The 24,827-nt window shown below is 35.4% G+C and overlaps 1 protein-coding gene across 35 annotated transcripts in view; it reads right to left on the bottom strand.

Annotated features, from left to right (window-relative positions):
• The window catches only part of RBFOX1 (RNA binding fox-1 homolog 1), a 1,334,594-nt gene that overhangs the window by 10,060 nt on the left and 1,299,707 nt on the right, over positions 1–24,827 (bottom strand). For 11 of the 35 annotated variants that reach the window (XM_080382970.1, XM_080382981.1, XM_080382949.1 and 8 more), the window contains one exon: positions 10,827–10,879. The exons of the other annotated variants lie outside the window; for them this stretch is intronic. In XM_080382970.1, coding sequence (XP_080239096.1) covers positions 10,827–10,879 — 53 coding nt within the window. The remainder of the gene's footprint in view (positions 1–10,826; positions 10,880–24,827) is intronic. 35 annotated transcript variants of the gene reach the window in all.

Genomic DNA, 24,827 nt, shown 5'->3' with positions numbered 1-24,827 from the left:
CAAAGGCAGACACTGTAGTAAATGTCTCTTACTCTCTGACCAAGCCGAGGTCACAGATTTGCAGAGGTTATATGCTTTTCCTGCTCCAATGATATATACCTACACATCTCGATGAAAAAAGTAGAAAAACGTTCAGTAAACTTCAAAATTTAAGTTGATCGATATTCGGTATTGTGAATAAGCCGTTTTTTCCAAGCAGCAGCCTAGCATTTTAAGCAAATGTGAAGCCTAGAAAGTATTTTATGGCAAAATCTGGATGCTTCGCTACAGAGTACAACCATAGCAGCTGAACACCTTCAGTTGTACTGTCTTGCTTACTTAGTAAATTTAACTTTCTACTAACGGATAATACACTTAAAAGGAGTTAATTATTAAAGCTACAAAAGTCCCTCAAATTCATCAATGTGGGCTCTATGTCTTACCCCACAACTATGTTTACTTTAGATTTGGGCAGCGAAGTCCTCATAGCTATCAAAGAGTGAATATCCAGGGGAAGCAGCATGTTGGGCAATCACCTTCTTCAACACATGGTCTTAAAGCCAGGAAAACACGTGTAAAAGACTTGTATAAAACATATCAGGTCCTCTTTTGCATCCAATATATTGATGAGTTAAGGATTAAATTTTTATATCCATTTAAATACTCTGTATCCATGAATACCTGTCTTTGAAAATTACCCAAGGCCATTAACAACAAAGGAACCAGGCTGTTCCCACTGGAAAAAAATGGAAGGAAAAATAGCTGACATCAGCCTATTTTGGGAAAATGACACTTGGTGCTCCTTTGAGTTGGAAAGGGAGCATAAGAGTTCTTTAAGCAGGTTTCTCACTGACTGACCACATACTCTGGAGTCTCTTTGGTTGGAAGAACTTCCACAAACCTCAGCCTTGGTAAGTCTCCACATTGGGATGTGGAGACTTAACAATATTTAGAGATTTAAAATACTTTAGCTTTGATAGTAGCCATAACAGGGTCTCTTATGTCTTGTTCATTTACACTGAAGTGAAGGAGACATCTCATTTTCCACTGTATGCCCATTTTTAAGGTCTGAGAACCCATTTTAAACATCATTATAATTTTAATTCTCTCAAGCCAAACCTCATTCAAACAGTACAGAAACATCTAGAAAGGGAAAATGATTAACTTAAAGCTAGCCTTGTTTCCAGCACTATAAATTTCCCTCACGACCCTAGCAACATGGAGGAGGAATTGCATGTACTATTATTATGCATGCTTTAATGTCATGACTATTATTTTTAAAGCAATGGGAATCAGTGTATTTTTTTTTTCCTGATTAACTGGTATTACTACAATACTGAGCAAGGACTGTAAAATTAGATGTGTAAGAATTACATTAGTTTTGGTGTCATGTAAACCATTAACTACACTGGGACTTGGTGAGTTTTTTGTTTCCACTGCTCTGACCCACTTCCTGCGGCAGGGCTGAATTTTGACTCCACACTGCAGCCTGTCCCTGCAGCATCCTTTGCTGTGTCACAATGCCCCATAAAACTGAAAGGCAGGGATCAGGTGGCTTAAATGCAAAGGCCACGCACAAGGAAGGAACAAGCCCAAACACCTAGTGCTCAGGCTTTATTAAGTTATATTTAACCCAGCTACTGAGGTAACTAGCAAGTTTACAACTCTGATGTAATAAAACATGTTGCTAGTAGTATGATACCAATATTTTACATAAATCTGGACAACTAAGAGGAAAATATGGATAAACAAACACATTAAGCGATTTCAAAATAAAAAAATACTTTCAACCCAGTATTTACTTTTGAGTACATTTTTATCACTCTTTTGCCAAACTAGGAATAACTTACTGTCAGAACTTTACATTAATTTTTTCATGCTACTGTGTAAACTATGTTTCTTCCTTAAAATTAAAGTTATGAAGTAATCCTAATGTGAAAATTCTGACCTATGTTAATCCTTGCTCCTTAAAAAGAATGTTTTACATTTATATTATAATACTGAAGTTTGTACTGGGATATTAACATAAAAATGATATTTCAGAATTAGCAAAGATTATAATCTTGTTAAAATAAGAAACACTTCTTCCTTTTCTTTTACAGGATATTGAAATTCCACTTGAACAAATGCGCACAATGTAAACATAAAATAAAATAAAATGTAAACAGCATTCTTCCAAATCTTCTGTAAAAGAAAATAAAATATATAAAATTGAATTGCAAAATTCTTATTCTTGCTCCCTCCTAAGTGTACTTGAGAAGTGTAAGCACAAACATGGAAGAATATATTTCCAAAGGGGAGTGAATACATGCTCAGATATTATCTGGGAAAAAAAATGCATTGAAATTCCTCTGTGATGAATAGACTTTTTTTTTTTTTTCTCCTCAGGGTGACCTCTACCTTCAGAATATGATGGTTTTATTATGATTAATAAATTTCATTTCCACAGAGGAAAGGAACAGTGTCAGCTTAAACTTAAAGCAAGTGGGTTTCTTTTTAAATGCTAATTTTTAAACACGCCCTTGCATGACACCAAATTTAGAAGCTCAGAAGGTTAGCAGAATAGATTCTGATTTCCATGCTGAAAATAGTAAGAAGGATTTAAACTATATTGTCACACTGAAAATCAGTAAGCTAGTTCAGTCACACAGTCATTGGTTCATTTATTCGCTATTATGCCAGCCTGCTTATTTCTCATTAAAATTAGTGGCGTTTTAAAGCTTTGTGATAATTTACAGTGGAGATAATAATTCAAGGATTAAACAATTACTAAAATTTAGGACATGAAAATGGCAATGTATTTCTAATAAATTAATAGCCAACGCAACGATCTATGTATTTTACAGAATGTTTAATCAATGTATCAAAACCAAAATGTGCACTCACAAAGTCTTGCCTAAGAACACATATGATGAACCATTTTGATGCATCACTAATTAGAACCAGGTAAGTTCCGCTATTTTCCAGCACATCTGGAACAAGTTGGAAACGGGGAAAAAAATTGTATTTGCTAGTATTTTGTCACCACACTGGCACTGGTTCTTCAGCAGCTAGACTAACAGCTTACTGGGAAGTAACTGCGGGGAAAAATGAGTGTAGCTGTACTAACCACTGTAAATGTAGCTGTAAACCATCCACCAAAACCTCAGTTCTTTACTCATGCTACGCCTCAATTGCTTCAATCATTTTCAGTACAGGGTTTAAAATTGCTAAAATACTACATAAAAGCGCGCGGTTTTTTGTCCACTGCACAAATAAAAAGGGTTAAAAGTGGTAATTGATTGTGACATTTATTTTAGTAAGCCCTTGAAATTTAATCTGTTTAAATCATCAGTAGCAGGTATTGATGAAGTCTCTAAAATAGGGAAAGTATATGCCTCTCTAATTGTAATTACCATTTTAGGGTTTAAAGTTCTTTGGTACTATGGCTGTATTTCCATTACAACTAGGGCAGACAGCGGAGCTCTGATACTGGAGACATTTGGAAGCTCCTTGATAACATACATACTACAGGGTTTAATAACAGCATTAAAAAGGAAAAAATTACAGTATAAAATATGAATCATGTTAATACATTTTACTCAAGTGAATTGAGAACTATAAAAGGAGAATTTTAAACATGATCTTATTTTTAAAGAATATGATGCACAAATTTTCTGATCACCATATTTCCCCCCATCTTTTAAAGTTTACATGTTGCTAGAAGAACTATAGGAAATGATGGATCTGTTTTAAGAACTCTAAAAAGGGAAGTTAAAAACCTGGTACTACCTCAGCTGAAACTAACTCTGATCTAATCCCCCACCTACTTGCAATGCTAGAAGCGAAGTGTACATATCCCTGGAAAGATCATATTTCTAACTTTTCCACAATATTATCCATCCTTTACTAGCTTGGATTGTAATTGAACAATCAAGCAATAAAAATGCTCCTTCTTCAGACCTGTATGTGTTGAATCTTCAACCGGAATAACCTTAAATGACTGAAATCCTTGTACTGACGATTATTACTACATTTCACAAAAAGGCAGCTGAAGGAGCGAGACTTGGCTAAGCACGAGGAGGTCCAGCACTCAGTGCTTTGTGTTCCTGCCCTGCTTGTTCGCCCAGAAATGGGTACTACGGCTAGCTGTGCCTCTTGCCAGTGGCAGGTGGCATGGGACAGGCAAGCCCCATCTCCCCTCTGTTGGCTCTTAATGCAGAATTGCAATAAAATTTCAGACAAAGACATGAAGAATTTAGTAAAGAATTGGAAGGAATACAACGAAAGCAAGATTACCTGGCCTTATCCAGATAAATGATTCCAGTAACTAACATCTTGCTCTTTCTTTTGGTCACATAACTACAGCGAGGCCAAGCAGCAGCAGAGCTCCCACCTTGTATGCACACCAGTTACACCACGCTGAGCAATGTTTCACCTCAGTGGGTCAGCACTGCGCAGCAATGCTAGTCCTGTAGCTTAAAATTCTTTACTACATTAGGATGGGATCTACTTATGGTGTTCAAAGCATGAGCGACCAATCGGTTTATTTTCTTTTGGATATCAACACTGAGCAACTTTAGGCATTTCAGTCACCCAAAAGACCAACAAGTCTCTATCTTTCAGAAGGCAACAAGGAAATAGGTGTATCCTAAGTTTTTTACTTAAGACCAAGGAAAATGGTTGAAATCTGCTGATAAAAACAGTTTCCAGTCATTTTCCTCGATTGTAAAGGTTAAGAACACTAACATTTTCTATGGAAAGTTTTAAATGTGCAATATCAAACCCTAAGATCATTCTACAAGGGAGGACCATAAAATACTTCGCTGCGTATCACCTTCCTCTTCCACGACCGATAATGCTTCACAGATTTGTGATGTGGAGCAGACAAAGAACTGGGAAGATGTTGTAGAGACAGACAGCACAATGAAACAGTGAAACTTCAAGGTATACTGCAGTGCTGAACTCCTCTAGATCTTGAAAGCCATGAGGGATTTGCTATTAGTATGGTATTCACATTCCTAAGTTTTCAGAACTGAAGAAATTTGACCACAGTCTACCATAGGGATAAGGCGATAATAAAAGATTTCCACTAACAGTTCTTCATAAATACATCAGTCTCTACGTTCTCCTGCAGGTTGGAGCAAGAAGAAACTCAAGCCTATTCAGATTTTTCTACATGCAGCGATGAATCTCAAAGTCTTGACTATTTACTTACTTATGTCACATCCAAATTCGGCCGGTTAATTTTCTCGCTAACTGATAGGCATGTTTTGCAGAAATTCCAGTCATTGATGCTCAGATCCTATTTTAATTTTGATTTGTGTAGGCCAGCCTGTAGCTTCTTTTGAAGTCTGTTAGATGTTTACAGCAAACCAAAGTTGAGCTACCACCTTATTAAACATGTAAATAAATATGATTGGGATTGGCTAATATGCAGAGATACAGAAGTGCAAAAGCAGCAGCTTCCCTCTGAGCTGATGCTGTGGAACAATCCCAGGGACAGAGCTCACCTTAGAAACTTTCACTCAAGTTTCAGTCTTGCTGTCTGGATTTGCATATGAAAGGATTTCAGTTGATGTGTACTTAAAAACCTAACATAATTCTATGCTAAAACCACCTGTCTATATAATCTTTATCTAAGAAAGTTAGATTTTATATAAACTTCATTAAAAAAAGCCACTGGGGAAACCGAGGCTTGCCATCAGGTGACACCTAAACCCAGCTGTATTACAATGAAAACCAAGTGTTTCTTTGATATGTAAAGCATTTTCCTATTACTATTGCTATTATATTTTGAGGCAATAAACTTTCAATGAATTTTTATCTAGTTCAATAATAAATATACTGGGTTCTTAGTTTATTAAATTTTAAAGCAGCATTTTGTGCTTGTGCGTAAAGTTCTGTAATATACGATCATATTATTTTTTGTTTAATATTTTAAATGCAATATGATAATCTCAAAATATTAAAACTGAATCTTTGTGTATTTAATGTACGTGCATATAACCATACATACATGCGCACACACAAACCACCTTTTGTTTGTACTATTTTCAGTCTATCAGAGAAAAAAATATCAGGTTACTTCATTAAAAAAAACAGTACAGAAGATACACACATGCTTATACGCACTTGTTGAGGGCAAACACAGATTATTCACTATTTCTGTTATCAAAGGAGCTTCACATTGCAAATCCTCCATTTACAAATCACAGAACCTCAGCTTCACTTAATCTTGTCATGTTGTCACATTTGACTAGCCATGCGAACTGACCTAGAACTGTAAGCACCAGGAAGGCAAGCTGTCAAAGAGATAATGACAAAGATGCCAAAAAGGGCTGCCAGTGTTTTCACTGGGTGAGAAAAAGGAATTAATCAAACTTCATGAAAGAAGAACAGAGGATAATCAAAGTGTTTACTGATTTTTATCAACTGATCCAATGGCCGAACATCTTTACCACACAACTACCAAGAGCAGTAAAATCTGTAACAAATGGAATTCCATATAAGCAACTATTTACAGCAGCAGTAAACACAAGTTTAAACTGCCAACATAAAGGACACTTGAATTTATAGAAGAAGTTTTATAGTGTGCATTAGCACAACATTTTCTAGTCTTTCCAGAGCAAAAACTTCAGTATCTGCTATTTTTCACAGGGAGAAGCAGTACAGCCTTAAATAAATACTTGCACAAAGACCTCACAGATTCTCCTTGATCTTCATTTTTTATTTTATCCGATTAGTGGAAGACCATAACATAATAATAAAAGCATCTCATAGAAAACGGTTATTTTCCCAGTCAAATTGCTTCATGAAATGAAGTCAAACCCATAGGCAGCAATACTAAAAGGGAAGAACCTCTCACAACCAAACATATGTCTTCACACAATAATTCAAAAAAGGCTGAAGGAAACATCTCTGAAACTGCGTTCTTCCAAAGAGTTAGAAGTTTGGATGGTTTGGATGTATGAACTTCTCAGAAAATCCTTTGAAAGAGCATATTCTGATCAGTATCACCTACCAGACAACATGAATAAGTCAGTGAGATGTATGCAAGCATGCACAGCAAAATTTTGACCAGCTACGATTACTTATGCACCTAAGCAGAGGTCCACCACACCTGGCACCTTAACCATTCTAAGCACTTTGTCAAATATTAATTTTCTTTTAAATAAGTACCTTCAAATTTGCTGTTGTTTCATGAATTAAATTTGTGGTAGTGTTAGTGCTGACAGGTTAACTAAAGTACCCAGGAAAACTGCAATGATTTGAGCAATTGCATTTGTTAAAAATTGCCAATATTCTGTTCTAACTATTTGATAGTACAAACTCCAATGTTTGCTTCTTTAAGCCGCCTGCTTTTAAAAAAAGCTTTTCCTAGAGTTATCAAATTAACCTTTCAGAATGTTTAATCTGTTTTGGAGGCTATCTTTCTCCAAATGGAGGTCAATAACTTAATCTAAGACTGTCAACTTCTAAAGCTTTATAACGTATTTCTTTTGCACACACACACACATACAGTCCCACCTCCTGGGGATGATTCTGCTCAAATATGTAAATAAATACAGTCACAATTGGACAGATGTTATATCTACTTCCACCATGTTTCATTCCAAATTCAGGTTTATAAATACACTTGCCTCTCTCTCTGTTATTTCAAAATCATAAACTGCATATAAGCCTGGGAGAAAAATAATACCAAGCATGCATCCGCACTTGTGTCTGTAGATGGAAGTTGGACAACATTTAAAAATTGGAGAAAGAAAGAAAGAGTGAGATAAATACAGGACAATGATCCTGTCCCATATTAACTCAAAAACCATAAAATGTAATATGCAGGTACATCTGAGGATGTGCTTGGAAAAAACACTACAACATAGTGTTTTCTTTACAAACTATGAATTTTGACCTTACAAAACCTAAAAAAAACCCCCAAAATCAAAATTATTGAGCACTGATTTGAAAAAAAAAAAAAACACCAAAAAACCCCAAGAAAAAACAACCCCAAACCCTGCTTAAAATGCTAAAGATTCAAACCATGGGTTTATTCTGTGTCTCATTCTGATTTATTAAGAGCCTGATAGGACAAGTTGACAAGTTGACCATTGCCCCCATCAGCCAGCAACCTCAGGATTCATTCTTCCCTAATGTAACTATTGTCAGAGATTTGCTTCAGAGATCCTTGTTAAAATTCCATCACAAAACTGATGGGCGGTTTCCAATACTTCCTCTACCTCTGTTCGAGTTCAGATCTGTTTGCAAACTCTTTAATCATGCCTGCCAGAGAAGATCTAACCCAGAAGCACAGAATGTCTCTTCTGAAGAGTAATTATTTTCAGCCTCAGAATGCACTGGATGCAATCAAGAGTGAAATATTATTTAAATTTCCCATGGAAGGATCTCTGTCAGACACTTGGACAGGTTTTCTTTATATAATGTGCATGTAAGAAGAGATACACATAAATACATAGAAATGTGTATATGGACATGCTATCCATTCGTTAACACATTTATTGATTCAAGATTATTTTATTCCCAAATCAGAAACCACATCATGTGGCTGAGGACTAAGTATCCTCTGGCAGGAATGATAAATTATTAGGAAGAGTGAATATTACCAGCACAATCAACCAAGACCTCCCATTTCCATTTGATGATAAAGTTCCAACCAAAAGTTTACGTGTTGTATTATTATTATTTGAAATCTACAAACACACACATCCTTTACAAGGAAACAATACAAACATACATATACCCACATTTCAAACATTGAGCATATTATCAGTATCTTCAATTTATATCAATTTTACAAACACAGTTGAATTACTGTAATTGAGTTTAGGAGCACTAAAAAAAGTACTATAAAATTTTACTGTAGGTGTTTTGCATGCATCTGAAAAACCACAGAAGGTTACCTTTGGTTCTAAAAGTTTATGTATCTCTATATATGCTCCATGTATTAAAACATAAAACATCAGATAATAAATTAGTTGAAAGTCAACTTACAGATTTGAAAGATCGTACGCAACTTTGGCAACTTGTACCACAGGAGTATGGGACAGAGAATTACTTTTTTATAAAGCCAAATGTCAGTTAATTCTACGACTAAAGGTTAGGTATACAAGAAACAGAAGACACAGGCTTTCATTAGCTTTCTCCCTCAGATCATATTGCAAAAAAGGAACCTACAGTCACCTATGATGGATACATTTATCATATGGTCAAAAACATACCTAAAAAAAGTACCGTTGTTGAATTAGTTCAACAGAGGTAATTGACTGGTAAACTGAAAAGTTTTAGTAAATATACACAGATATCCATTTCCTTCTGTGTAAAGTTCATTGAATTTACTGATAAATAAGAGCGCTATATTTTTTACTAGAATTCCAAAGTAGTGATACATAGAATGTGTGTAATATAGTCTTGGACACTTGAATTGTACCTGAATTGCGGGGAGGGGAAAGTGTTTCTTAGAGAAATAATTATTGCTTAGAAGGGTTCACTCTGCAAAACAGGAACTTGTTTTCAGGACAAGAAAAATATTAAAGACCCCATGTCTATCTCAAGGATTCCATGTTAAAAAAATAGCTAAAATAATTAGATTTATTCTTACTTAGCAAGGCCTAGATTTATCAATTAGTAGACTCCCTACTACAGCTCACTAATCCAGAGCTGAGTAGGAAGCACAAGTGAAACAATGAAAGCCAAAATCCAAGTCTAGTGAGTTCAAGGAAGTGTCAAACGCTGACTTCTCCAAATGTATTCTCTTAATGATTTAGCACTTTGAAAAATCTATGTTAAATGAGATTTTTATTACAGAAGAACTTTTCAGATTACCACCAAAAATTCTATGGCTAGCATAACGATCATTACAATTTTTTAATATTTTGGCTTTAGCTATGATCTTTTTCATAAATAAATGTTCATTTGTCTCTGTGTAGGTCACTATGGCATGAACAGACAACTCTTCACCTTTCATTCATTCCTGCTAATGTAAAATGCTATAAATAAAAACTTCTTAATACTGACATTTTGTGTCACACTATACATATACCCTTTCATCCTTCCATACAAGCAGCTTCTTACGAGCTCAGTGGATTTTTTTGCATAACATTTTTGGCAGAATATGTCCCATCACTGTGACTATTTATTTTGGCTTTCGATTTCTTACGTAGCGACACAACACCATCCTTACCTGAGTTAAGGCTAAGACTGTTCAAACTCTATTGCTTAAAAGAGAGAACATCCCTTGACGTATTCAATATATTTATAAATGACCGTTACCTTTTATAAGCATCGTTCGTTCTTCTGTACCCACGGCTTACAACATGATAGTATATCAAGACTTTTTACTTACTAGAGAGTGGTCCTCTGAAGACACAGACCCTCTCTCCCACTATCTTATCCATAGGATAGACTTTGTGAGTGCTTTAAGGTCTGCGGCACCCTTGTGGGCAATATTTGCCCCCAAAGAGTTAAAAAGAAAGTTGTTAAATCTATAGCACTTACAATGTCCTACATACATCTACTAAGCCTTTACTCTTTTCATTAGTTCTGTTTGTTTTGGCTTCTGGAAAGTCACAATCTCAATGGTACTGCACAGTAAGTTTTTATTAGAAGGTGTAACATATCCTTACTTACTAGGCCATATGATATTTAAACTGAAAATAAAACACCAAAGTCAGCAAAATAACCTAATGTCTTTTATATGGCAGAACCTATAGGCTGAAGCTATAAATTAATTAAACTATTCCAAAGATTTATACTATGGAGTTTCCTATGCTTTCTCTTACGATTAAATGCAGCATGTGAAAAAGGATATTGAGACCTGGATGGATGCATCAAGAAGTATCAATGATTGTTACCTGCAGAGGTGTTACAAGAAATTTCATCTGCTGCAACGAAGACGAATTGATTTCTGCAAGAGAAGATAAAATTCACAATACTGCTTGCTGACTGGGAAATGTGCTAGCTGCCAATTGACTTGATGTTTACAGATGGGGTAGGGTAAGGGTGCTTAATTTTAATGAATGTAGCAAGAAAAAGTGTTGACGTATTTCACTACTATAGAGTTTATAAGGATCATGAGGTAGACATGCTGGGATCTTTTAAATGAAATAATGGTGACATTTGGATATGGACTATGTACAAACTCTTGCATTGGAAGCTTCATGTTTAGTGTTACAGATATGTCAATATATTTATGAAGTCTAACAAAAATAAAACAATATTTATACTGCTATAGATATTAAAGGGCACTACTGCAAAATATGTAAAAAGCGTTTTTTAAAAAAACAATTGAATTTACTTTGTGCATCTGAAAGGAGGATATTGAAAGTAAAATATTCTGCTTTTTGTATGTCTAATATGATTGCGATCAGAAAATGAATTTTCTGCTATTTATGAAAAAAATGACATAGTATATTCTCATATACTGTCATCCAAATACATAGAAAAGTCTTTTGCAGAATTAGGAGAATAAACTAGAGATATGAGTAATTTAATATAAACCTTCTCTTGCAAAATCCTTTTTTAAACCAGGTAACATAAAAAGAGAAATGCTAAATACACTAATATTTAAAATGCTGAAAACTTCATTACGGCACAAATCCTGATTTGATCTTTCTGAAGTCAAAGTAAACAGGATTTGGGTTGGTGGAAACCATGTTTAGGGATTAACATCAAATGACTCCTTTAAGTGCATATAGGCAGCTTCCTCAAATTATTTGAGTGCTTGAAGGATTAGTAAAGAACCTGGGTGAAGTTTTAACACTTGGGTGCTGTTTTACTCCAAATTGCATGTAGCTCCTCCAGCCTGCACTGCTAGGCATGGTGAACAACTGAGGTTTCCTGGTTTGCACAGTTTTAATGCAAGAGTCTACCAAACAGAGCTAGAAGGAACTAGTTCTAGCTTGTACTAAGGACTGCCTGGAACATGGCGCTGCAGGACAACGAAAGCTCTGTCCAGCATTAAATACTCTGAAGATCCTAATGAAAACTGTTCCATTCAGGAGCAAACGTGTCTTTGGGGTAATAGAACCTTGAAGAGTTAAGCCCCAAGAGAACAAAATCTATTTCTACTACTTCACCTCCAATGTATTAAAGAGATTTGAAATTCTCATTTAGAAACCTGTGAACCTCGTCACTCAGAAGTTACATTTGGGGGCAAAAAACCCAACCATCACCAAACAAATAAGGAATCTGTAATCCATACTATAGGGACAGGACTGATTAAGATCAAAAGTAGTATCTGATCATTGCCTCTGCCCTGTCTCAGAGATACTAACACACTAACACAAAAACTGCCTTTTGGTATGAGTGAACTTGGTGATCAAACTGCATATTTCCTCATTTTCACTGGGACGTACAGACTGGTAGTTTTGCTCTTTATGTTGTCATCGGCAGCAATGTCACAAGCTAACAAGACCTACCTTGCCTATGATGCTAAAGACATGAATTAAAAAAAAAAAAAAAGAAGGGGGATACATTTAGCATTACAAATACAGAACTACTCTGGTTTTCATAGGTAGCATAATTTGTCACTGTATTTACTGCTATCACCTCTTTTATTATCACCTCTTGTGATAATTCTATAGAGGCAGTTAGACGCTTGCCTAAAAGGGATTCAGCCAGTAGCAATACAGACTTACCAGCTACTGTTTTATAGAAAAAAACCTTTTGATTCATTTCTATGAAGTTATTATACTGCTCCCTCATCTAAATCAAAAGATCACTTTTCCTTAAAAACTGCCTGGGAAGTGGCTAGCTGAGAAACTTGTTTTCTTTATCTCTGTTCAGAAGGTTGGTTGTTACGGAGCTCTGAGCCACAGATACTCTATCTTCAGGTGCCAAAGCACAGAATTATCTGTAAGAATAATACGCTGGCTTAGTTACTTACAGAAAGACCCCAGAACACGAACTGCTATTTGTCTTTTGGAATGACAGATGTTATTGAAACTGTTCTGAGATCTTACTTCTTATTACCAACTTTTGACTCATTACTTGTAGAAAACTAATTTAAAAAAAAATTAAGCCAGAGTAATACCTATTTTAAAAATATCTACCATAAATGTTCCCTGTTACATTGCTTCAATTTACATAGGAAGATACTATTTTCCCTGTGTTTTGCTTTTGTAAAATTAATTTCTCAACTTCATAAAGCAATTTTAAAAGTAAGGAGAAAATTACATATTGGTCAGCATTGCAGCTGCGAGAATTAAAAGACTAGGTGCTGGAGTTCAGTAAGTCAGTTCAATTTTTTATAATTAATTGGATGTTATTTGTAACAATTACAAAAAATTGCTTAGTCCTTTGATGGCTTTAGTGGTTTTATATTTAGTTAAATTCTATGCTATTGTCTATGTAGACCAAGAGGGCGAACTGATAATCAGAGGTGTTGCTACACACATACATCACACCCGATGGCCAAGGCAGTATTATTCCTTAGTGTGGACAACCCCACAGTTTGCAAAAGGAGTCCTCCTGAGTTAAATGACACTGTGGTGCATCTTATCCTATATGTCTTAAAGTACATGAGGAGCAGACCTGGACAAGGGCAGCTACCTACCAATGTCCTTGGTTGTTCCCTTTAATTTTATGCACAAGGCTTAAAAAACTCACAAGAAAGACACAGTGAAAATTCATGACATGTTTTAGGCTGTTATAATGTTCCTCATCACTGCTACACTTTCTATGGATTCAAAAAGGTACAAGAAACCTAAGTGGGCCCAACTTTATTACACAATAAGCCCTGCTCAATTATTACGATACAGAATTGCTTCTGTAATTTAATTTGTGTATTAACAGTGAAAGTATAGGACAAAAATTTTACTGCTCATCGTTTTCTGCTTTAGATGTAAAAGAACAGACATTTGAAATCCAGAAAACTTTTTTTTTTTTCCTTTTAATAAATTTATAAGAGTTGTTACTGGTTTTAAGGGAGATAAACAGAAGTATAAACTGAGAGACTAACATGACAAATACAGCGATCAGAATGTGCAGTTGGATATATTCAATCTGCCAGCTATTCGCACCCTGGGCTGGTGCCCCACTTGTGGGTGCTGGGGTGACACCCTTTGGCAGCCCCCGCTCTCCGGTGGGACTCGGCCAGCGCAGGTCAGGGAAATGAGCCTCTGGGAGCCGGACTGGCTACCTTCCACCTCAGCAGCTATTTCCCAAGGGCAAACACTTCTGCATACTATTACTTCTTTCCAGCCTATGTATCATTTTCTTATTCCTTCTAGGAAATTGAAAACTACCACAGATTTTTACTAGTATGGTAATAAAGATATTTTTAAACTTGGGAAAAAGATAACATTTGAGGTATTTCCTGAATTCAGACAGAAACAGAAGGGGAGGGCAACAAAATATTAAGTGATTTAGATGCTTTTTCTTACTTTGGGGTAGTTATTGAACCTGCATTACCCCAATTTTGAAAAGATTCAAATATGTTCTAAATTCTTCCTCTCTATTCCCCACAGACATTTTGGCAGGCCCCTAAACTGACATAACCCCCCTATCAGTTTTAGCACCTATTTCTAACCAGCAGGTCTTTTGCATACCCAATACATTAGGTGCTTGCTTTCTCTCCGCTCGATGCTGTTAGTTTGGTGAAAACAGACCATAATGCAGCATAAAACTGGATTTTTTTTTAACTTTTTTTTTTTTTTTTAATCTTTAATCACTAGAGTCCCAAGCCTTATCCTCACTATGGCTGTTTAACATACAGAACTACTTCTGTGAAGAAACCCTTCATTGAGTTTTTACTGCTTGCTACCCTGCCCTAGGAGGATGCAATGTGTGGTAGAATGGAGAACAACTTTAGCTTTAGCTTTTCACCACCCCCTGGCAGCATTTCCACTTCATCATCTTTTTCACAGGGTAGCCTGAAAAACAAAAAAGCATGATTTTCGCCGTGTATCTTTCTGTACTGCACTTTTTATTATGGGAGACCTTTTATTAAAAGAGCCTTGATTAGCAATGGTAGGGCTTATGACCTCAGGAATGACTTTTAGTCATTATTAAAGTAATAATTCATATTTATGGACAGAGGTTGCACTGTAAAACCAAATATTGTTTGAAAGTTTTTGTGATGGCATGAGGTGGGCAGGAAAAGTCCAGCTACCAGAATCCAACCCATGCTCTGCGGCATCAAACTTCAAAGAGCATAACGAAATATTTTCAGCTTCAACTTTATCACCTGACTAAAAGTAGCCTGTTCTGTGTTAAAGCAGGCTACTGAATTGAAAGACTTAGATAATAAAATATCAAACCGAAATATTTAAGCAAGTGAAGAACAGGAATTTAAGTGAAGCTTAACTAAGGTTTTTCATTACATACACTATTTAGTGAAAAATACTACTGATTACAAATTACTTCACTAAATGTTGCATAGCCACAGAAATTGGGCCTTCTGGACTATTCTCCCCCACCCCACCCCCAATACCACAGCCTAATTTTTTCAGTATGTTTATACTACCACAAGTTAATTAAAGGGCCTAAGATACTTCATAAACATATTTTGTCAGTACTTTCCCTTACCAAATATTGCATCTACCCATTTTTCAAGAACGGCTGTCTTCTACAGACTTGCTCCTCGCAAGCCACCTTAGCTGTGCCGAAGTAGGGCAGACAAAACCCCCGTACATTCGCTCTACAGCACTCTGACAGTGCAGAAGCTGAATGCTTACCAACGCTTAGGTCACTGTGAGTGGAAGAACCTATGTTTGCAGGGCACACGGGACAAGTTACTAAGTCTTCTGTGGGATCCTACCTTCTCCCTAAAAGGCAGGGTGACAGTTGGACTACTCAACGCTATTTCTATTTTATACAGCACATAATTAAAAAAAAATAAAAATTAGACACACACATAATTTCACCCAGCACTCCCAGTAGTTTTTAGTCCTTCTTAGCAACACAGAGCTTCTATAAAACAGAAGCCATACTAGAGGTCATGTGGGATTTTAAGGACTTCCCTAAAAATAATCGCACTAACTCTGGGAAATTTCAAACCGAAAAGAAATCATCATCCACTAACATACAGTGATTATGTTTCATACACCAGAATTCTTGGACTTGGCTTACAAACTTCACAAAACTAGACAGAAATAATTTTGCTCAGCACAGAGGTGCAGCCCTCGCTCCCAAAAATATAGCAGCTGCTGCAAACAGTGCCAAGCACCAGAACACAGGAAATCAGGATCCAGGTAAATACAATACTGAACAGAAGTTACAGTGGGAAGGCTTAAACTATATGTAATCAATTGACTTTTTCTGGTAAAACCATGGGATTTACAAATAGAGTCAGTATTTAGATTTCCTGGGTCAGAACCTCAGCCAGTAAAATTGATGCAGCTGAACTGACGGCACTGGCTTCCCTGAGGCATTCCAAACTGTATTCTCCAAGGAGCTGGGACTAACTATAGGATGTAGCAATGATTTTTCCCAAAAGTCTTATATGTGTTACATCTGTACATTTCTCCATTATATTATTAAAGCTACTTTATTTTTCCTTCATGCTCTAAACTTTAAAGCTTCATTGATCTTGTTAGGACTCTAACGTTGAAGGCCTTTTCACTATGAATAGTAACACAGCTGATGGCTGGCTGCTTGAATAGTTTCTGTAATGTTCAAGTACTGACAAAGTTTCATTTTCCCTCTAAAATCATTTTATGAAGTCCTCCCCAACTCTCTCCTTCTGGTGTCCTAAATTTAAATATCAACGTTCTCAAAGAATTCAAGCTTTTTAATATTAGTATAGTAACTATAATAAGAAGGTTGATTTTGTTATTATTGTGCTTTATATTCCCATTACTGTAAGATCAAAGTACATTATCATACTCATAGCATTTGAATCACAACACAAAGACAGCTATTCACAGCCATACCAATAAGATATATTAAATGAAATAGAACTATAAATAGAAAGGAATTCATGTGGTATCAAGCTTCAACAACACTAACAGTAACTTGCTCGACTTGATGGGCATTAGGAAAATATATTTGACTTTTCAACTAATTTCTTTGATGTCAGGTTTTGTGGTTTTTTTCTACAGAATCACTTGTCCAATCTAGCTACTAAGAATGATGCTGAGACAAAGAGGAAGACACAGATATTCTGCTTTCACTGTCAAAAAATAGTGCATCTCCCACCTCCATCAATCCTGACCATTTTTTTTTTCTTTTTTTTTTTTTTTTTTCTGAAATTTTTAGGCAGGGCTTGGAAGCACATGGAGTAAAACCCTGCATCAAAAGAAATTAATGTAGCTACTTCTGTAAATATTACCTCACAGAAAACACTAAAACTCATCTTGATTGCCCAAGCAAAGGCAGCTCGTCCATCTGCCTGGACTCAGCTGCCGCTCCAGAAGGTCCAGTGTCCCCTCTGCCTGCATGGGGGTCTCACATGCCCTGGAGTGTCTCAAATGCCACTAGATCCCTGTTTCCAAGTGGCTTAAGCAAGCCCTTGAGTACCACCTTAGTCATCTCTGCGTTACTTTTTGTGTCTTTGTGCTCAATACAGGAGATTTCAGCATGATTTAGCCCACAACAAGATGTCTCTAACATCATTCAGATTGCCAAAGACAGCATGAGACAGAATTCTCTCTCATTAGATTTTATCGTGCCACCAGTCACAAGTTCTTGAACATGTATAATTAGTTTCAATATCAAAAAGTACTTTTGCACTTGTGAAGAGCACATCTTCAAGAAAAAGGGAAAAAAAGCTCTCCTGGACACCAATGGAAATGTGCATTCCCAACACCGGTGATATGCCTGTACTATTCTATCTACTCAGAGAAAAAGACCCAAAAAAACTAAAGAGAAAAATGGTCAACAGAAGATGCTTTCTCATAAATTGTGTTCTTACGTCAGGCTTTCCCCAGCAGAGGGACAGGCATCTTTTTTAGCCCTTCTATTGAACTATTGAAATAGCACATTCGGATGCTACAAGAGAGCCACTCCTTTTAGCGTAGCCTCACATTAAAGCTGCCAGGCGTGTTTGGGAAATGATGAGGTGTCCGTACTGCATACGCTGTGGCTATAACTTTCCCCGGCAATGCCTTGTATACAAGCTCCCCCTCTCTTGCCTTCTCCTGTTACCCCTCAAAGGCTCTATAAAGAACATTTCTAGCAAATTGGTGTTGCGCTTTGCAACTTAGTACAGTCGTGCAACTTAGCATAGTTGTTACAAAAGAAATGTTTCTTTTTAATATATTGCCAAAATGTGGTCAGTGTCTTACATCACAAGCAGCAGAAAAATCTACTGTAGCCTTTCACCTGCATTTTTTAAATCAATGCATTTTAGTTGCCAATTTTTTTTTTTTTTAAATCAGAGCTGTACAGATATGTTTGGTTCTAATTCGTATTACCTGCCATGTGGATGAAGGATTACATAATATATTATACATAGCACAAATGTATTGATTATTAAGAAGACAATATACATACTATAAATATGCATATTTATCTGCAAGAGGAACACAGATGATTTAAGTGGATCTTAACATTTTAAAGTGAAATCTAAAACTAACAGGTGAAATTCTGAACACCACATAAATCAACAGTAGAATTCATACTGACCTCAGTGGCATAAACGCTTCAAGATTATTTGCCTTTTACTGTGGTTAACACAGCCAACACACTTAAACTAAATCCTTGAAGAAGGAATCCAGTAACTTCACTTCAGAGGTGCTCTGTGTCAGCAATGTAAACTGATGTCAGTATGATCCAGGACTGCTACATTAAGGCTATTTTTGCAGTTTCATAATTTATATTTGAAAATTATGTTTATTACTATATATTGGAGATATTTTTCACTCTCTTTAAGGCAAAAAAATACAACATTTTGAAGTCAGCCTTGTGTAAAGAATCAGTATTTTGTCCAGTAAAATGCATAACAATATATATATTTATTTTATTGGGGAATTTGTTGTTTACGTATATTGTGTCATCTTTAAAATGTATTCATTCAAACATACTTCATACTTGTTTCTGATTTCATAACGATTATTATAGTTTACTAGTAACTACCATTGCATCCACAATAAAGTCTCCTAGTACACAGAGGTGTAATTATAAACTTCTTTAGCAATTACGAATAACAAAAATTTTTTCCCTTAGAATTATTTTAAAGGTTGAATGACTTTACAAATTACTTGACAACATCATTTTTTCATATTATAACTGAAATACCATATATATGGAAACCTTGCCAGGATTATTTAAGATATTCATTCAAGAAACACAAAATGAAGTTTAGAGGCTGGTACAAGTTTTGTTTAAATGAAGACTTTACTTTTTTCTGCATGTATATGGAACCTCCTATAGCAGTTTTCATGAAAGATTTGTTCTTCAGGATACACGGGTAAACTTCCTACTCCCATTCTGCTGAGCAGTACTCTTACAAACTGCTGGTTTGCCCCAGGTGTGTTCCTAGAGTATTAGAAATGTGGCAAGCCCAAAAGAATTGGAAAAAAAAAATTCCTATTTAAATACCTTGTCAAATGCTTTAGACTCCTTTGAGGAGGGAAACACTACAGTAAGGACATGCAAGAGTGTAAATTGCCTCTTTCTTAATTAATTTCATCTGCATAGTTACTTTAAATTTGTTCTTCTAATAATTCCTCACCTTGCCTAAAAGACATAGCAAATTGCATACCTAATCCATACAGACTATATCCAATTCATTCCATATTTTATTAATAAAATTTAATTCCTTCACCTTCTCTCTGACTCTTTTACAATGCTCTTAGTTCCTTCTTGCTTTTAAAGCACTCAGGTTGACAATACTTAGAGCATGTTCTAATCTGCCATTTTGTGGTCTATCAAATCAATGATCTGAAAACTAAAAAGTGTATAATTAGCAACTGACATGTCCAAAGGAACTGTTATGGTCTGTCATGTCACAGGCATTGACCCAATAGACTGTAACAGCTTTGGTCTGTTGGATTAGGAATCAATGTTTTAGTAACTCCCTAACTCCATATTCACCCAGTCTGTTGAATACAACGCAGTTCAAAAATGTAAAGTCACACTTTCTTTCAATATCCTCTAAGAGTAAACATGTCCATATGAACAATTAATAATTCCTATTTAAAAATATTAAGCAATCCTCCCCCCCCCTTTAATGAGGAAAAGCATGCATGAAAATGCATCAAAGGAATGTATTTATAATCACAGTTATTTACTATGAGCTTTTATTCTAAAGAAAGAAACTCCCAAGTTAAAGCTGATACTATACATCCTGATGTAGGCTAGATGTATTAAATAAAGCAAGAAAACTGAAGTTGATATACAAATGTCAGAACAGAGGCACTGATTTCTTTTCTTTTTTTTTTTTTTTTTTTTTTTTTTAAAATAATAAGCATTCAACAGCTCCTACTATGTTCAAGAAGAAACTGGCAGCAAAAGTACTCATCATCTTTAAACCTGAGCACTTTAGGAAGGCAGGTATGGAAATCTAGGCTTTGGTGTTCCTTTGCCTGCTCTCTCAATTTTTTCTTCGTGATTTCCAGCATGCATGTCAGACCTAATCTTACAGTAATAGCCAAGCTGTTACTTGTCTATAGGGATTCCTAAAATATCCCTTGATATTACAAGTGAAGGAGAATGGAAATTACAGTAAAGAGATGTAGAAGCAGGGTATGAAGAATACAAGCTCTGACATGACAAAAGTTCCATAATCTGTTTACCACCATCCTGGGCCAGGAACCCTAAGCTTTTTCGCTGCTGTGTTACCTCAGTTTTGAACTAGTGGAGTAGTTTTAATAGTTACATGGATATTACATGGATAGTGATATTACACACAGATGAATCAAGCCTTCAAAGTATCAGAAACCATGTTAATTCTACCAAACGTTAGAGGAATATCTTAAAATATCAAAGTATGTAAAGTACCTTTCTAGACCTGGTAGGAGATTATATTTTTATGAAAAGTAATTGTTTGCCATGTTTTCCTACATTAATATGCCTCCCTGCATCTCCCCCCAAAAAGCATTACATTTACAGTATTTTAAATGAAGCATGTTTCAATCCTTAGGAAGTACTCTACGCAATACATTTTATTTCAGGAAATTCCTGTCAAATTGCTCTACATGAAACTTCCTGTTCACAGAATTTTAAACTCTTTGATTTTTATTTTTTTCCCCTGCTACATTCCCTTTATTCGTAATCACCCACTTTTACTCCTAATTCTTTCACTAACGGGTACTGTTATGGCCATAACATGAGTCATATACTCCAGTCATTCCCAAAACTGTGACCTGAGTGATGGATATGGATTACAAAATACTAACATGATGCCAGTGACCTTCTAGTTTGCCACAGATCAGATACAGACAGAAAGACATACAAGCCTAATGGGTAGATGCCCAAACCCATCACCTCTCTATAACAGCAAAGTGAATGATTTTTTTTTGCAGTATTAGGGAATAAACAACCTTTAGCTACCATACAGCATATCCAGAAAAAAACTAGACCGATCAAACATCACCACATCAAACCTAAGTGTGTGAAGAAGTATTGAATATATGCTATATTATTGCTGTTGCAAAAGCTAAACACAACCTTTGTACCTGGTCACGATGCTAACTGTTCCTTTCCGTTCTCAAAATCTGAGTAGCCTAGAATATGGGCTATACAGTGCTTATGTGTCATCTTGTCCCCCAAAACTCCTCTATTTCTTGATGTTCAACTTGTATAACAAAACGCAAAAAGGTTTGAAGGTCCCAGCTGGGAGCAGAAGAGTAAAGTTATCACTATGTTCTATTCTTTTTCCTCTTCCAACCCACTTACTTTAGAAATCAAAACTGTGCATAGAAGGTCTTTTTCCTAAATCTTAAAAAGTATGATCATGAAATGAACGCTACAGTTTAAAATATTTATCCTTCTGTAAAATTATTTAATGGAAAATTAAATTCTGACTGAAGATGCTATTATATTTTATATGCTCTCAGATGCTTAATTTTTAGTAGGTGTCAGTAGTAAGATCCTCAATAAGAGAAAATAATCTGAATAAAAGTATAGTGGTATTCAATTTTTATTCATAAAATAGAAGATCTTAAAGTCCACAATATACAAAAAAATTACCTCCATCTATAGAAGCTCACATTTTGTATTTTGTGGGTTTTTTATTCTTCGTTCTAGTTTTTCATTCTTTAATGAGGATGTTTCCATTAAATCAAATCTGTACCTATACTATTTTAGGATAGTCTCAGCACAAATGTCAAGTATTACTCTCAATTACTTGGCCAAAGAGAGCTGGAAAATATATTAAATTGTGTCTCTCTAGACACTAGCACTTTGACAAAAATGAATAGTCCACATAGGCATGCTAAAAATTTAAACTATTAGAATATCAGGATTTTGCCGGGAGTAAGATTTCAGATTTGGAAGATAAACAACTTTCCTATGACAAAATCTCCTGTCTTAAATTTCACATAAAATCCTACGTATGACCACAGAACATATAACACAAACTGATAGTGGGGAAAAAAAAATAATAAATTTACTGCAAAGTGTTATGTGCAAAATATTTTGGAATATGCCTTAACTGCTTTTTAAAAAGATTAGTGAAAAAAAAAGTCAAGCTTCCAGTGATGAGGGATCTAATCCAGACAACAAGGTCATCAGTGGGAATCTTCCCGTTGTTTGTAGTGAGATTTAAATTTGACACTCTATTTGGAAAAGGGAATTAAGCTCAGAGCAAAACACCTCTGTACACGTGCGTGTGCATGTGTGTGTGCATTTTTGTGGGTGGCTGATGGATGGGGAATGTGTGTATATATATGAATCCACAATCATACATATATAAACACACATAATTATCGTTATTAAGTGCAACAGGGTTAGCAAGCAGTACAAGTGAAATGACACTGCCTTTCAGACAAGGCTAGTTTCCTGTTATTGGGGGTCTGGTCTATTACACTACCATATATACTTTCATAAATATTGCTGACAAAGGTAATATGCAAAAAAGGAACATTTTGCTTACTCCAATCGAAGATGCAATAATCAAATCATAAAACACAAAACCAATAGCCAATCAATGTGAATAAGTCTGCCCATAGGCTTAATTCAAGCAAGCCATTCACTGAGCTATGTGATGGATCTGTCAAATCCAATACAGCATTACAGACATACTAGCAACATCAAGTGAACATGCAATGACAAAATGACAATACGCCCCACTGCCATGCTTTGACTTGCTCTAACTCATAAATAGAAAACTTGATGACTTTGCTAGTTTCTCTTACTTCGGACCTGGCCAGAAATCTAACAACTACATTTTTAGGTATATTTTTTAAAATATGCCATGAAAGCTGAATAAAAGCTGTACGAACATTTTATTGACATCTGATTTAATGTCTATTGCACATCCCTATAATTATTTTTTTCCAAACACTCTAAGTTTAAATAGTTTGGCAGGCAAAGTTCCAGAATGGTGAAGAACATACATAGAGCAGTAGGCCCCCTTTTATCAATTATGAGAACTGGAAAATTTATCAGAAATACTTTAAATGTTGGAAAGTTAACCTTGATTTTTTTGACTCACTTCTGCAAAGAACTTCAAATCTTTAAGTGCAATTTAGTATGATGACAGATCACAGTAGAAAAAAACAATTCTAAATTTTTGAAGGTTTATTCAGTGATTATATTGCTTCATGAATAAAACAATATGTACCTTTTTGTTTGCTTTGTTGTTTTTGTTTTACAATCCTAAGAAATGTCTGGACAAATCTGCAAGGTCTACCTCCATTGTAAAAGTGGGTTTAGTACATGATTTCTCTCAACACATACTTAGGGGGTTGCATTGTTTTGTTTCATGAGATTTCCTTGCTACCTGATTCTCCCCTATATATCTGTTCTTTGCCTACTTCCAGCAATATTTCCAGCTGTGACAAACAAGGATACCATCGCATTTCTTCACAATTGAGCTCTCTTACAGTGATCATTATCCATTGACTTGGTGTATTGATTCTGGAGTCCCAAATCTTTCTGTTAACCTTTATTTTTAATTTACCAAAACATGTCTCCAATCTAAAGATTTCCTCTTTCCATCTCCTGACTTAAGAAGCTTGTCAAATATGGAACGCTGCCATTCATCATGTACATGAGTTGTGATCAAAACAATAAACCTTTTTAAAAATTATTTTTTAAACTAATATGAAGTAGTAATTCCATGATACATCACTGCTTCAATAATACATACTCATTGGTCCTCACTTCATTTTTCTAGGCGTCGTTTATACATGAATAGTAAATATATCTAATGTGTAATTAAATTAAATAGGGGCTCAAATCAACACTAAATAACAGTAGCGTATAAGGAGATATGGAATCCTCAATATTGTCAGAGGACAGTGGACGATTATTACATTGAGAAGAAAAGATGCAAGTAGTTGTACTGAACTGTATTTCAGCACTTTCAATATTAGGAATTCATGAAATCTGCTGAATTGAATTAATTAAAAATGAATGAAAAGTTAATCAAATTAAGCAAACTGTAGTTGTGAGTAATCAGAGGTATCCATGTTTGCACATAGTTTCCCATATGCAAAGAAATGTTTGAGCAGACTGTTATTTGTTTTGTCCTCTATGCTAGTTTTAGGATTCTCCCATAAAGAAATTCAGTTACAATATTCGTAATTAAGACAAGAAACCATATTCATTTGGGGGAAGCAGCTCAAAGGTGAGGGTTAACAACATTTTAAAAAGAGAAGCTAAATTAAAAAAAAAATCCAAAAGAGAGAGAATTCATATATGATATTTAAAATTATGCAAGCAAAGACGGGTTATTACAATTCTAATTATAAACAAAGTGTATCTGAAAATCAGACATTTTTTCCAAAAGAGAATTAAGGGTTGTA

The sequence above is a fragment of the Falco punctatus genome, assembly GCF_963210335.1.
Source record: "Falco punctatus genome assembly, chromosome: 4".
NCBI lineage: Eukaryota > Metazoa > Chordata > Aves > Falconiformes > Falconidae > Falco > Falco punctatus.
Note: the sequence above shows the minus strand (reverse complement) of the source record. Positions and strands in the feature narration are given on the sequence as shown.